This window comes from Heteronotia binoei, chromosome 1, assembly GCF_032191835.1.
Source record: "Heteronotia binoei isolate CCM8104 ecotype False Entrance Well chromosome 1, APGP_CSIRO_Hbin_v1, whole genome shotgun sequence".
NCBI lineage: Eukaryota > Metazoa > Chordata > Lepidosauria > Squamata > Gekkonidae > Heteronotia > Heteronotia binoei.
The window spans coordinates 19,375,012-19,391,046 of NC_083223.1; the positions used below are offsets into that span (position 1 = coordinate 19,375,012).

The following is a 16,035-nucleotide window of genomic DNA, read 5'->3' on the forward strand; positions in this document are numbered from 1 at the left end:
AATAGAACAAAGCAGTAGATAAGTGCATCCTTAAGACCAACTAAGTTTTATTCAGAATGTAAGCTTTCCTATGCTCTTAGGCAGACTTCATCAGACCAAATGGGAATGGAAGCAGCAATTCTTAATATAAGTGGGCAGTGTAGAATCATGGGAATGTTTTTAGCAGATTAAAAGAATCGCAAATAGAGATCTGTGTTTGTTAGAGTTAGGACAAGGCAGGGCTGAAAAAACACTGGAGGGTGATAAAAAGCAGACTGCTGTTGTAGGTGCAAAGTGCCATAAATCTAGGTAACGTTCTGGCTTTGTTAGTTTGAATAGAGGGCCTGGTTTCTCAAGAGGTTATAACATCTCTTATAGTTTGCCATTAGAAAAAAAGGAAGACATTAAAATACAGCAGAGGATGGGTGTATGCAATATGCAATAAGTATGTGCAATAAGACAAACAGCCATTATCCCCCATTTGAGTATGTCAATACACAACCCCCCCCCCCAAATATTCTGATACACTGTTCTAAAGGAGAAATAATATGTTAGCCATTAGAAAAACAGGGTGCATTAAAGTATAGCGGGTTAGTATATATAATGAGACAAATAGCCCACATCCCTCACTTGAGTATTTCAACACACAAAAAACCCTTCTAATACTGTTCTAAAAAAGAGATACATTGGAACACTGTGAATGCATAGCTATACTCAGTGAGAGTTGGTTTAGCATATGTAATGAGATAAAAAAACAATATGCCTGTTCAGTCCTGGGGAGGTGTTTGTTCCAAGTTTCATGATAATTTGTAATTCAGCAATTTCTCTCTCCATTCTGTTCTTGAAGTTCCTTTTGCAGTAAAACAGCTACTTTGAGGTCACCCACTGAATGCTGAAAGTTCTCTTAGCAGCCTTGACTGCCATCTCATAGGTTCTCATAAACGACCTATAGGATGTTCTTGTCACTTTGTCGTGGGCACGCTGCCATTGCCTCTCTAGCCGTCTCAGCCCCTGTTTCATCAGCCGTAGCTGCGGGGTATACCACGGTGCCAGCCTTGAACGGGGGCGGAGAGGGCGCCTGGGAGTGATCTCCTCGATGGCCGTGGAAAGCCGGTTATGCCACGTCTCCACCAGTTCATTGAGAGAATCGCTAGGGGCCCAAGGGTCTTACAAAGCCATCTGAAGCTGCATGGGGTCCATTTGGCTCCGCGAGCGAGCTAAAATACGCTCGCCACCCAAACAGGGTTTGAGTGGAACATTCACACGGGCCTTCAAGGCATAGTGGTCCGACCATGGCACTGCATCAGCAGTAATTGGGTCCACTGTCACTCCCGCCACAAGGGCCAACTCCAGCATGTGGCCAGCCTGGTGCGTGAAGGGACCATAAGGCAAATTGTTGATAAGCTGTTTTTGAACTGTTACACAGGAAAATTCCTTGCAGGTGTTCCTGCAGTTTTAGGGAGGGGGTTAGATGGGACCCACTAGGGCAGGGGTGGCCAAACTTGCTTAACATAACAGCCACATAGAATAAAAGGCCAGATGTGTGAGAACCACCAGACATGAACATCAGATGTCTGAGAGAAGAAGGGAAGGAAGGAAGGAGGGGAGGGAGAGAGAGAGGTGGAAGGAAAGCAACTTGAACTTTAAATGCATTCTCCAAGCTACTGGCTGGCTTGACTTGAAGAAGTGGCTTAAAGAGACAAATGCCTTCTCTGATGGGGGCTTCAATGTGTGTGAAAGAGCCACATGCGGCTCCCGAGCCATAGTTTGGCCACCCCTGGGTATAAGGCAGCTTCATATTTTCATATGGCCAAGACCTGGTTGTGTGTCATATTTCAAAATTGTGGCATGGTCCAAGCTGAAGGGAAGAAGAGAGCATGGCTGTGTGGGGATGGGTGGTGGTGGGGGGGAGGAGATCAGGACCTTGAATCAAGCATGTTTTTTTGAAGGGATGTGGGTTTATGACAGGAAATGTTGGATCCCACTAATCTGGCAGAAACAGCGAACAGGATCGTCTCTGGTTTAGGAGTGGAAAGGAAGGAACTGCAGGCTTCCTCGCTTTCAAATACGATGCTTCTGATAGCAGTATCTGAGCAGAGCTCTTTCAAGCTACAGGGACCATAAGGCAAATTGTTGATAAGCTGTTTTTGAACTGTTACACTGCTGTTCTTGTTTCTCAAAGCATCCAACAAGTATTTGTCCAGCCGCTGCTTAAAGACTGCCAGTGAGGGGTTTGATTGCACTGTTGAACAACTCTTACTGTCAAAAAGTTTTTCCTATGCCAGTCCTCTCCTTTGCTGCCAGCAGGAACAGCTCCCTGCCCTCCTCTAAGTGACAGCCCTTCTAATACTTCAAAAGAGCAATCATGTCTCTCCCCTCAACCTCCTCTTCTCCAGACTGAATGTCCCCAAGTCCCGTAGCCTTTCCTCATTGGGCTTGCTCTCCATGGTTACTTGGAAGTAAGCACTGTGAGCACTGTGGCACCTACTCTCTACACATGCACTGTGGCACCTACTCTCTACACATGCACAGGATTGCAGTTTTAGTTTAAAGAAAGAAGATATTGGATTTATATCCCACCCTTCACTCTGAATCTCAGGGTCTCAGAGCAGCTCACAGTCTCCTTTATCTTCCTCCCCCACAACAGATACTCTGTGAGGTAGGTGGGGCTGAGAGAAGCTCTCCCAGAAGCTGCCCTTTCAAGGACAGCTCTGTGATAGCTATGGCTGACCCAAGGCCATTCCAGTAGCTGAAAGTGGAGGAGTGGGTTCTCCCAGATAAGAGTACACGCACTTAACTATACCAAACTGGCCCTCCTTTCAAGTTAATACAATTCAGACTGTCCCTGAAGTTTCCAAGGGTATCTGTGCTGGTCCATAATAGAACAACTAGATTTGAGCCCAGGAGCACCTTAGAGACCAACAAGATTTGGGGGAGAGGGCACAAGCTTTCCAGCATTAGAGCTACCTCGATTAGATAAAAGGAGCTTTGACTCTCTAAAATCTTGTTCCCTAAGGTGCTGCTGGACTCAGATTTAGCCATATAAATCAGTGGGTTCCTTTCATCAACTTAATTTATTAACTAACATCGTGTATCCCCTGCCTTCCTCCCCCAAAAGGACACTGAAGTTATTTGACACACTTTCCCCTTCTCTTTTATCCTCACAATGAACCTATGAGGCGGGTTAACTCAGAGTATATTACTAGTCCAAGGTTTCCCAGCAAGCTGCCAGGGCAGAATGGGCATATGAATCAGGACATCCCAGATCTGATTTGGACACCCTAAGCACCAGCTCCTACTAAACACACTATATTTTAATGTATTCTTTTTTCCTAATGGCAAACTAGAATGATGTTTACAATGTATGTTACATGTTCAAAAGTAGATTAGGTGGACAGAAACACCTCTGGGAAAGGCATGTTCTTAGTTTAACCCAGACTTGCAAGCAACAGAGCAATGAACAGCCTCCATTTATTGCCTTATGACACTCTCACCATCATTCTCCCATTCTGACATGCCACTATTTTGCTGGTTTCCAAAGCAAATGCTATCCAGACCAAATGTTCTTTCCGTTTGTTAATTTCACTATGAGTTGTTTTTTCTAAACTAAAACCTCAGTATTCAGGTTAAATTGCCGTGTTGGCACTTTGCGATAAATAAGTGGGTTTTGGGTTGCAGTTTGGCCACTCGGTCTCTAAAAGGTTCGCCATCACTGCCTTAGATCTATGCCTGTTCCTACCGCCGTACTTTCCCCAGCCCATTCATCACCTCTTCTGATGGGAGTACTTTTCTCCCTTTCTCGCAATACAAGAACTCGTGGGCATTCAATGAAATTGCTGAGCAGTCGGGTTAGAACATAAAAGGAAGTACTTCTTCACCCAAAGGGTGATTAACATGTGAAATTCACTGCCACAGGATGTGGTGGCGGCTACAAACATAGCCAGCTTCAAGAGGGGATTGGATAAAAATATGGAGCAGAGGTCCATCAGTGGCTATTAGGCACAGCATTTTATTGGAACTGTCTGGGGCAGTGATGCTCTGTATTCTTGGTGCTTGGGGTGGAGTGGGGGCAAAGTGGAAGGGCTTCTAGCCCCACTTGTGAACCTCCGGATGGCACTTGGGGGCTTTTTTTGGCCACTGTGTGATACAGAGTGTTGGACTGGATGTGCCATTGGCCTGATCCAACATGGCTTCACTTATGTTCTTATATATTATATTTCATAATATAATATATTTTGTAATATATTTTATTCTAGGTATAATATATTTCATTATATCTGAAGAAGTGTGCCTGCACACGAAAGATTATACCTTGAATAAAACTGTTGGTCTTAAAGGTGCCACTGGACTCTAACTGTATTCATTGAAGGGGGGGGGAACAACACAACCTCCTGTAAAGTAGAAAAGCCCTCTTCACTGTGCTTGCCCACCTTGGGCTGTGGTCACACACAATAATGCACTTTCAAATCCACTTCCAATGCACTTCCCGACTGGATCTGGCCAATTCACACAGTGCAATCCAGTTGGAAAGGTGCACTGAAAATGGATTGAAAGACGCCGCTCCGTCTTCCAACTTGTCTATGATTGTTGTACCTCCGTGCTTTGCCCGGGGAGGGAGTACGGAAAGCCGCTCGGTCCAAAATGCGGAAGCCGCCGGGAGAAGAAGAAGAAGAAGAACCTCTCCGAAAGCGCCTCTCTGGCCGCCTCCCTCTCTGTGGCGCAGCGACTTCTGCGCAGGCGCCCTGCGGCGGGGGAGGGGGGAAGCGGCTCCTCACGGAGGAAGGAGGTCAACCATGGCCGCCTCCATGATCTGCGGCCGGGCAGCGCTGGCAGCTGCCAAGCGGCTGAGGGACAGCGGCGGAGGCCGCCTTGGGGCCCTGAACACCGCTGCCAAGGTGAGGACGGGGCGACGTCTTCTCCCTTTCCTTGCCCTCCACCTCCGCATGATAGAGCTTTTCCTGGAGTCCTCCTCGGTGCCCACCCCAAGGGCCTCTCCAGTGTTCCCTCTAAGCTGTGGAGTCTTGCGAGCAAAAATTCTACTTTGTGAGCTACTAGCATTAAAGCTGTGAGCCACTGCATCAATTAGTTTGCTCATTTTTCCTGAGCTAAGACAAAAATGTGTGAGGTGGAGGCTAAAAAACTGTGAGCTAGCTCACACTAACTCAGCTTAGAGCAGGTGTGGCCAAACTTGCTTAATGTTAGAGCCACATAGAATAAATGTTAGATGTTTGAGAGCCGCAAGACAGGCAGGCAGGAAGGAAAATAGATGGGATAGGGGAGGGAGGGAGGGAGAGGCAGAAAGAAAGCAACTTTAACTTTAAATGCATTCACTGACTGGCTTGGCTTGGAGAAGTGACTTCAAGAGACTCCCAAGAGACAAATGCCGTCTCCAAGCTGGCTGATGGGGCGGTAGGGGCTTCAAGAGCCACACAGTATGTGTGAAAGAGCCACAGTTTGGCCACCCCTGGCTTAGAGGGACACACTGGCCCTATCCTTTCCCTCTGCTTAAGATGAGTGTTAGGGAAGAGGCACTGAGGGTCCAAAACCTGTTGGCAGGAGCCCTTGCCGGAGCTGCTTTTGCTAATCCTTAGTGCACTTTAAATTGGGTATTTGCCAGGCAGCACCTGTCTCTGAGAAGTCGTGGCTGCCGTCCCTCCTGCTGCCCCCCCCCACCACTTTGCTTCTTGAGAAAATCCTATTCTTAGAACAGAGAATGAAGGGTAGCCATCAATGTTCCCTGTAAGCTGCAGAGTCTTCTGAGCAAAAATTCTACTTTGTGATCTACTAACTTTAAAGTTGTGTGTTATTGCATAAATTAGTGTGCTCTGGGGTCATCCTTCCTGAGGTGTCAGCTGGAGGCTAAAAAGTGTGTCATCTGGAGGCTAAAAATTTGTTAGCTAGCTCATGCTAACTCAGAGGGAACACTGGTAGAAATTGCTTGTTCTTAGAATAGAAGTAGGGGAGAGTCAGTTGTGAAGTCCTTTAAAGCAACAGAGGAGTCCAGAAGTCTAAGGCAGAAATGTCTTAGACACCAGCAAGATTTTCAGGGTATTTACTTTTATTTATATCCTGCCTTTCTCCCCAGTGGGGACTCTCAGTAGCTTGCGTCATTCTTCTCGCTTCCTTAAAGAAAATGGCTCCCGACCTGTTTACTTCATTTTTATGCCACCTTTCTCCTCAAAGTGGCCAACTTCATTCTCCTCTTAACTTCATTCTCCATTTTGTCGTCACAACAACCCTATGAGGTAGGTTAGGTTGAGAGTTTTGTGGCTGGCCCAAGGTCACCCAGTAAGCTTTTGTGGCAAAGTGGGGATTCGAACCTGGGTCTTCCAGATCCTAGCCCTACACCAAGCAAAGCTTAGATTGATTCTTGGTCTCTTAAGGTGCTTCTGAATTCAGATCTGGCCTTTCTCTGTCAGACCAGCATGGGGATCTGCTGAAGCTACCTTAAAGCAGTGGATACCAACTTTTTTGAGTATGAGGACCGCTTTTTAACATCAAAGTTTTTTGTAGACCTCCACATGATAGTAGTTTCACCATATGTGTCTGCTGACTGAAAAAGTGCACAACAATAAAAGATCAAAACAATAACACTGGGTGTGCGTATGGATTTGTGGACCCCTTGCAATAACGTGTTTCCCTCTGGACTTCTGAGGCCTGCAGTTTCTGGGAGATCCATGTTCGAATCCCCACTCTGCCATGGAAACTTCCTTGGTGATCTTGGGCCAATCGCACACTCCTCATAACCTACCTCATAAGGTTGTTGTGAGGACAAAATGAAGGAGAGGAGAATGAAGTCAGCCACTTTAGGGAGAAAGAAAGGAAAGGTCCCCTGTGCAAGCACCTGTCATTTCTGACTGGGGTGACGCTGCTTTCACAATGTTTTCACAGCAGACGTTTTATGGGGTGGTTTGCCATTGCCTTCCCCAGTCATCTACACTTCCCCCCACTCCCCCAGCAAGCTGGGGACTCATTTTACCCACCTCAGAAGGATGGGAGGCTGTCAATCTCGAACCGGCTACCTGAAAACCCAGTTTCTGCCAGGGATCAAACTCAGGTTGTGAGCAGAGTTTAGGACTGTAATACTGCAGCTTTAACACTCTGCACCACGGGGCTCTTCAAGAGAAAGGTGGTATATAAATGAAGTTAACAGGTTGAGAGCCCTTTTCTTAAAGGACTTTTTAAAATTAGGGAGCCTTGCTTTTTGTTCAAATAATCAGTGATATGGAGTCAGCTGAAGGAGGGGTGTGTGACCAAGTTTGTGGTTAACACTTGAATGCAGAACATTCCAAGCAGTCTGTGCAGAAAATAGATGTTTTTTTCAAACCAGAGCAAGTCATGTAGCTGTTGAGGCTTAACACAGTGCAAGTGTGAAATAACATATGTTGGAATAAAAACACTCCCTAATTTCATATCTATTGACTGCTGTGGTGCCATTTGGCATTGACTAAGTGGGAAAAAAGATCTTGGAGGGAAAGCGTTAAGCTGGTATGCGATGTCAGTGGAAAAATGCAAGTTTGTGCTAGAGATTGAAACGGATTGTTAGCAATACTCTTAAGTTGTGAAGTCTTGGGAGCAAAAATTCTACTTTGTGATTTGCTGGCATTAAAGTTGTGAGCTTCTGCATAACTTAGTTTGCTCTGGGGGCATTTTTCCTGAGTTAAGAGACAAATGAGCTGTAGGCTAAAAAACTGTGAGTTAGCTTATGCTAACTCAGTTTAGAAGAAAGACTGATTGTCGGTAGATTCTGTACAGAATGTTCTTCTCACGGTTCCGCACTGCAATCAAGTTCTCAAAATCTTTTGGCTGCCCCTGGGCTAAAGGAGGCTAGGCTCAACTCCACCAGAGCAAGAGCCTTCTCGGTTGCGGCCCCAATACTTTGGAACACCCTTCCAGAAGCCATCAGGGCCCTGTGGGATTTATCGCAGGTCCTGCAAGACTGAACTGTTTCGGATGGCATATAACATCTAATGGGAGAGGCTGCCACCACATCTGGATCCATAGCACTTTGATTATTAACAGCCCGGGATCTGTGTGCGTGAGAAAAAATATTATATGATCTGCCTGAAGTAGCACCATTGTTATTTCGCTGAATGTTTTATTGTTTTAATGTTGTTTTTTTATTCTCTGTTTTATGCTGTAGGCTGCCTTGAGTCTGTATGGAATGGGCAAGATATAAATATAATGTAAATAAAAATAAAACAAACAAATAAATAAATGGAGCATGCAGCTACAACACGCAGAAATAGCCAATGGCTTTAATAGAGAATATATGATTCTATTTCCTTGGAGGTTTTTAAACAGAGGCTAGATGGCCATCTGACAGCAATAAAGATCCTGTGGATTTAGGGCCATATGGATATTTATAACATCATTCACAGGCCATACAAAATTATCAACTTAAAAAACAGTGCTCTGCCGTGGGAGAATGATTCAGGACAGCAAAATTAATGCAAATAATTGTTTTTCTATTTGAAGTCATGTGGGGAGAGCCTAATCTGGCACACACACACCTGGCCCGCCGCCCTAGGCAAATGCATAGGTCCAGGGCTTTTTTGAAGAAAAAGCCCAGCAGGAACTCAGTAGCATATTAGACCACATCCCCTAATATTTGCATATTAGGTCACATACTCATTAGCATATTAGGCCACACCATCAGGTTCAAACTGAACCGTGGCAGTAACTTTTCCAGGCCATGCAGCAATTCTGGCTAGCCAACCAGCCAGGCCCAGGGAGGCTGCTTTACAGTACATCTGGGCCCTATGTTCTGCCCAGCAATCCCCGAGGGCCACACCAAGTGACCTTGAGGACCATATATAGGCTTCGGGATGGAGGTTCCCTAGCCCTGATTTAGGGGTGGTATTTGTGGGTTTCTTGCATTGTGCAGGGGGTTGGACTAGATGACCCTGAAGCTCCCTTCCAACTCTATGATTCTATACTCATAATTAGCAGAAGGGAACCTCTGGGTTCAGAGGCAGGACGCTTCTGACTTCCATTTACTGTGGGGCAGACGGTGAGGGAAGGCTGTTGCTTGTGGAGCCTCTGGAAACAGCTGCATGGCCACTGTAGGCGACGGGGCGTTGAATTAAGTAGCCCTTTGAGCCGGATCTTTCAGCGTTTTGTTTAGGCAGCCTGTCCTCATCCCCATGATGGGTTATAATTGAAAACCTTTGCATAGATATCAAATATTACAAGCGGAGGAAAAAACTGTGCCAAAACAAAAATCAATAAAGAGACCCATGAGTACTGCCATTAAAAGCAGTTTAGCCTTAATAAAAAAAAAGTCTGAGAATGCTCCTGAAGGGTAGTTCTGGATAGTGGTTTGATCACTTGCTGGAGAAGGAAAATCGGCTGCTGTGGCCTGGCCTCTGATAGTGTCTTTTTGTGCGTCTTTGTCGTTGATAAACAGCATACCTGTGGGATAGTTGAGAAAGGTATTCTCGGCTTGCTGCCATAGACCCAAATTCTGGTTTAACAAGTTTGTAGATGAACCAGTTTCTAATACCTGTTGCTATGTGTGTAGGAAGGGAGCACTTATAAGTGAAATGCGTTCCACTTTACAACATACTCTAGTGATTTAAGACCTGAGCAGTGCCATCTTAAAAAGAAGATGTATTGGATTTATATCCCGCCCTCCACTTCGAAGAGTCTCAGAGCTGCTCACAATCTCCTTTCCCTTCCTCCCCCACAACAGACACCCTGTGAGGTAGATGAAGATATTGGATTTATATCCCTTCCTCCACTCCGAAGAGTCTCAGAGCGGCTCACAATCTCCTTTCCCTTCCTCCCCCACAACAGACACCCTGTGAGGTAGATAAAGATATTGGATTTATATCCCTCCCTCCACTCCGAAGAGTCTCAGAGCGGCTCACAATCTCCTTTCCCTTCCTCCCCCACAACAGACACCCTGTGAGGTAGATGAAGATATTGGATTTATATCCCGCCCTCCACTCCGAAGAGTCTCAGAGCGGCTCACAATCTCCTTTCCCTTCCTCCCCCACAACAGACCCCCTGTGAGGTGGGTGGGGCTTAGAGGGCTCTCACAGCAGCTGCCCTTTCAAGGACAACCTCTGCCAGAGCTATGGCTGACCCAAGGCCATTCCAGCAGGTGCAAGTGGAGGAGCGGTGAATCAAACCCGGTTCTCCCAGATAAGAGTCCGCACACTTCACCACTACACCAAACTGGCTCTCCAGAGTTGCACCCTTCTCACCCTCATTGATTTCAGTGGACTTGCAGGGGTGTAACTCTGTTTGGGACTACATTGTGAGCCGTTCATCTCCCTCTTTAGGCAGATGATTCTGTTGCGAACGTTTTAGGATAATCATATATTTTGAATAATATTTGACTTGAAGCTGGTTGAAACTTTTCTTTGTTGCAGGCTTGTTAGTTTTTAGGATATCACGGAGAGGGGTATGTGTGTGTCAGTCCTCAGGCTTGAGAGATCTACCTTTGGGGGAGGGGGGCACAGCATAAATATAGCCAATCAATTCTGTTGATTTACGATGCTTCTGCCTTGTTAGCTGCCCTGTTCAGTCTATGAGCTAAGGCTGATTTTCACTGATTGGTGCCAAACAGAAACACTAAATCGTACCCCCCCCAAAAAAAAACAGCTTATCTGTGGCTTGCAAATACACATTCTGTAACTTGTAGCTTTTTAGAAGCAGGCTCACTCTACAATAAATCATTACTTGTTGAATGCACAAGAACCAGAGTTGTCCTTGAACTTGACTCACTCATATAATGCACATGAAATTTGGGTTCTAACATATGAGCTTCTTTGAGATCCAAGTAGTGTTAATTTACTCACTGGATTAATCAGTGACTGAGCTGGCGGAACGGTGTGAGCATCATGAGACATTACTGTTTTTGAATGTATAAATCAGGTGTGGCCAAACTTGCTTAATGTAAGAGCCACATAGAATAAACGTTTGAGAGCCGCAAGACATGAATGTCAGATGTTTGAGAGCCACAAGACGGAAGGAAGGAAGGCAGGCAGGCAGGCAGGCAGGCAAATAGATGGGGAAGAGAGAGATGGCAAGAAAATGCATTTAAATGCATTCTCCAAGCCATTGGCTGGCTTGGCTTAGAGAAGTGACTTAAAGAAAGAAATGCCTTCTCCAAGCCAGCCAATGGGGTGGTGGGGGCTTCAAGAGTTATACAGTATGTATGAAAGAGCCACAGTTTGGCCACCCCTGGTATAAATATTCATAATTGCAAAATAGTACTGTTTGGAGTTCTGAAATGTCATACTAAGAAATGCAAACAAACATAGATGGAGCCCAGGGGCACCTTTAAGACCAACCAAGTTTTATTCAGAATGTAAGCTTTCATGTGCATGCACACTTCTTCAGGCAATGAAATGGGGTACAATGGACAGTGCTACATATAGCTGGCAGGCAGTGGTTAAGTGTGCTGCCTGGATCTGCAAACAAATATACTTTGAATCCAGTGGCACCTTTAGGACCAACAAAGTTTAATTCTGGGTATAAGCTTTCTTATGCATTCAACCGGCTACCCACCTGAGACAAATATAGACTAACAGTATGTAAACCAGGTGATCGTACTTTTTTATTTCAAGGTATTCTGTACTTTTGAAGTTTATTATCTGTTAAGAAATCGCCTTTCAGGAGTATACAACCATTGCAGATTTATTTTGTAACACCCCTGCTCTTTAACTGCTTCTTTTTGCAAATATGGAAATAGATCTAGTGGAGGGTTACCAGGGTCAGAAGGGATTTCTGTCCGCAGGGCATGACTTTCTCCCATCTCCCCAATGTAGTCCCAAATGCCTTCTGAAACAGGCTCTGCATGAGTGGCAATTGGAGGTCTGTAGCGGAGTGTGAGGTCAGCAGAACTTTTGGAAGTTTTGCATCTTTCTTTGAGACCAAATTCTTGGTTGGTGCTGGGCAAGGAAGTGCTTATAGCTACCATGCACAAACCTGCTAGAAATGAAACGTATAATCCCGTTAAATATTCTGAGTTCTTTCTTTGACCTTAATTGTAGAGAGGCTGTACGTCTGAGCTGTATAACTTTTGAACATATGAAGCTGCCTTATACTGAATCAGTTCCTTGGTCCATCAAAGTCAGTATTGTCTGATCAGACTGGCAACAGCTCTCCAGGGTCTCATGAGGTTTTTCATGCCTTTTTGCCTGGACCCTTTTAAACTGGAGATGCCAGGGACTGAACCTGGGACCTTCTGCATACCAAGCAGATGCTCTACCACTGAGCCACCATCCCTCCCACTTTTGTCCATTCTGAAATGGATTATAGCTTTGTAGTGCATGATTCTGCAAGGCTCTGGGCTCTGAAAAAACTCTTTTGGTTACCAGAGGGCCAATGCATGCCACACCTTTCTGTGCTGAAGAACTTGATTCATGTAGCTCACTGAAGGAAGAAGAAGAAGAAGAAGAAGAAGAAGAAGAAGAAGAAGAAGAAGAAGAAGAAGAAGATATTGGATTTATATCCCGCCCTCCACTCCGAAGAGTCTCAGAGCGGCTCACAATCTCCTTTACCTTCCTCCCCCACAACAGACACCCTGTGAGGTGGGTGGGGCTGAGAGAGCTCTCCCAGAAGCTCCCCTTTCAAGGACAACCTCTGCCAGAACTATGGCTGACCCAGGGCCATTCCAGCAGGTGCGAGTGGAGCAATGGGAAATCAAACCCGGTTCTCCCAGATAAGAGTCCGCACACTTAACCACTACACCAAACTGGCTCCCAGAACAGGAAGAGGACAGGACCTTTGTGGGCAGCTGTAACTCATGTAGCGGAGCTCTAGAGAGTCAATTCTGTCTGATGAACTCTGCACTGAGTCTTTGGATGACTCTGGTTGACAGATCCGAGGATCTCACTAAACCATCCAGTCTGCAGTAGCAAGAGGTGATATATACAAAGGACAAGGACATAATCAACCCAAGTTTGTGACCTTTTGTCTATTCCCAAGTGGGTTACAGCTCTGTAGTGTACAATTCTGCAAGACTCAGAGCTCTGAGGAAACCCTATCCGTTACCAGTGGTCCAGAAAATGCTTTCCTGCATGTCACGCTTCTCTCTGCGTTGAGGAATTTGATCCCCTGACCCAACTTCTTCTCTGGAAGAAGGGGGAGGGGGCTGCAGCTTTGAGAGGGGAGCTGTGTTTTTGCTACAAAGCTCTCAAGTCTGAAGATTTTTCATCTCCAGTTGAAAAACAGATCTTTGATAACAGGTACAGGGGAAGACCATGTTTTGTCTGACAGTCTGAAGAGCTGTTGGGAGCAGAAAATACCGAGCTACTTAGATCAGTGGTCTGAGTCTGTAAGGCAGCTCAATATGTTGTATACGGCTCTCTCAGTAGCATTTGGTTAAACTGCAGTGCTGTCTCAACCACCTCGTACGTATTCTGGAAGAAGGCTTGCTATTGTTCGAGGCTTGATGTTCTCATATTCCAACAAATGCATATAAATACTTTCTGCAATGACTGCAGTTGCCACTGAATAATAGTTCTGTGATGGCACTGTCTCTGGATCCTTGGACCTCCACACCTCTTTGTATATACTGTATACAGGGCTTTTTTGTAGCAGGAACTCCTTTGCATATTAGGCCACACCACCCCTGATGTAGCCAATCCTCCTGGAGTTTACAGTAGGCCCTGTAAGAAGAGCCCTGTAAACTCTTGGAGGATTCGTTACATCAGGGGTGGGTGGCCTAATATGCAAAGGACTTCCTGCTATAAAAAAGCCCTGACTATATATATGCATTGTTTCCACATGCTGGGATACCCCCGAAACAGTGCCAACAACTGGATCTGGACAATCATCAGCCTGTTAAGATTATGCAGTGGTTTTCACGGGTGATTGTGCACCCCAGAATCACATGGGGGATGGCATTTGAAGATGATGATATGATCACCATCTTCAAGTACTTGAAGGGCTGTCATCTAGAGGATGGTGTGGAATTGTTTTCTGTGGTCCCAGAAGGTAGGACCAGAACCAATAGGTTGAAATTAAATCAAAAGAGTTTCCGGCTCAACATTAGGAAGAACTTCCTGACGGTTACAGCGATTCCTCAGTGGAACAGGCTTCCTCAGGAGATGGTGGGCTCTCCTTCCTTGGAAGTTTTTCAACAGAGGCTGGATGGCCATCTGACAGCAATGAAGATCCTGTTTAGGGGGAGGTATTTGTGAGTTTCCTGCATAGTCCAGGGGTTGGGCTAGATGAACCTGGAGGCCCCTTCCAACTCTGTGATTCTGTGATTTCACCACAAATGTAAATCTAGCAAAGGAGCTGCAAATTGCATCATTTAAGTCTGTTGCAGAATGTCTTTGCAACTCGTTGGACTTTAAATTACATAAAATTTTTGCACTCCAGAAAAATCTGTGGTATATGCCTATTCCTACAATTGGATGTTGACCTTGGGTTTGTTCAGTCTCCACCTGTTCCTCTTTTTCGTCTTGTCTTTGCAACTGCAGGAGGAAAGGCGGGTATAAGTACTTTAAAATAGATCTCTCAGTTGGGAGGCTTTTGTTTCCCAGACCTGTCATGTTGCTATTTGTTTGGCATTAAGGAACGTTAGTGTGAGCAACAATTTTAAGTCTGCCTAATTAGCAGTTTTCGATCTACAGCAAGAGACAAGGATTTCTTCCGCTTCTGTGAAGCTTTGCTTGTGTCCATAGGAACCGGGACGTGGATGGCTTGTAGTAGATTCAGACCGGCATCTGTCTCCTCAATCTGATGAGTTTTGTCTTTAAAAGAGAACTGAACAACGACCAGATTAGCCCATTTGCAACGAATATGCGCTGCCTGAAGAGCCTCAGTCACTGGTTTCAGCTCCTTGCGTTTAGTTAAAACATCACGAGGCAGATCTGGGAATACATGGATATGATCTCTTTTGTATTTAAGGGAGCCTTGAATTCTGGCTGTCTCTAAGATCTTGTTCCTGGTGCGTTGATCTGGAATTACAGCTAGTATGTCTCTAGGGCCATTATTTATTAAACTTCGATTTGGGAGAGCCCAACCGGTATGCTGCTGCTATATAAGGCAGAATATCAAGTTCTAAATTAAGCTCTCTTGCAAGCCATTCTGCTAGAAAACTGATGAGATCTGGAGAAAAGGCAATGTCCCCTTTAAAACCACAAAATGTCAAATTAGGGCTTCGGGTAGAGGCTTCTAGGCTAAGCACCCTCTCACGGAGGCTACTATTGTCAGACTGCAGTGATTTAACATCTTGTTGTAAATGGAGACTAAGATCTCTCATGCTGTCAGCTGTTTTACTCACTGTGTCAAGAGAGAGTTGTAAGGAAGAAGAAGAAGAAGAAGATATTGGATTTATATCCCGCCCTCCACTCCGAAGAGTCTCAGAGCGGCTCACAATCTCCTTTACCTTCCTCCCCCACAACAGACACCCTGTGAGGTAGGTGGGGCTGGAGAGGGCTCTCACAGCAGCTGCCCTTTCAAGGACAACCTCTGCCAGAGCTAAGGCTGATCCAAGGCCATGCCAGCAGGTGCAAGTGGAGGAGTGGGGAATCAAACCCGGTTCTCCCAGATAAGAGTCCAGACACTTAACCACTACACCAAATCAGTGGAGCCATCAGAGATTTCATATTGTCTACAATTTTAGCTTCAAATCTGAGAAATATTGCCTCCAATGCACTATCCGATGTTGAGGGAGAAGGCGGGAAACCAGTAGAGCCCTCCGTTGTCGTTTTTTACTGTTTCAGTCAGTCTGTCCCTCAGGGCTAGAGGAGGCTGTAATTTGGGAAAGAAGTCAGGGATTCCTTTAGAAATCGCTGTGTGTGCGGAGCTGAGGTGTGAGGTTTCAGTTTGCAAATCGGGTGATTGCTAAGATTAGACAGTTCTGGTGGAGAGGGAGATCGGAGATAAAGGTTTAAGCGGCCATTGTCGTCGCCCCGCCCCTTTATTTGGAATTAAGAACAAATGAACCGGTTGGCTAAGCTGGCAGTGCCGTTTGATGTGGAAGCAGTCTGTCTAATGGTCTTGCCCCTATTTTGAACACAGGAAGCTGCCTTCTACTGAATCAGACCCTTGGCCCATCAAAAGTGGGTACTGTCTGATGGACAGTGG

General features: G+C 45.6%; 1 protein-coding gene across 1 annotated transcript in view; it reads left to right on the plus strand.

Moving 5' to 3' along the window:
* Positions 1-4,677: 4,677 nt before the first annotated feature.
* The window catches only part of SUCLA2 (succinate-CoA ligase ADP-forming subunit beta), a 44,794-nt gene continuing 33,436 nt past the window's right edge, over positions 4,678-16,035 (plus strand). Inside the window, exon 1 of the mRNA XM_060231722.1 lies at positions 4,678-4,874. Within this exon, the coding sequence (XP_060087705.1) occupies positions 4,773-4,874 (102 nt within the window). The 5' untranslated portion in view covers positions 4,678-4,772. The remainder of the gene's footprint in view (positions 4,875-16,035) is intronic.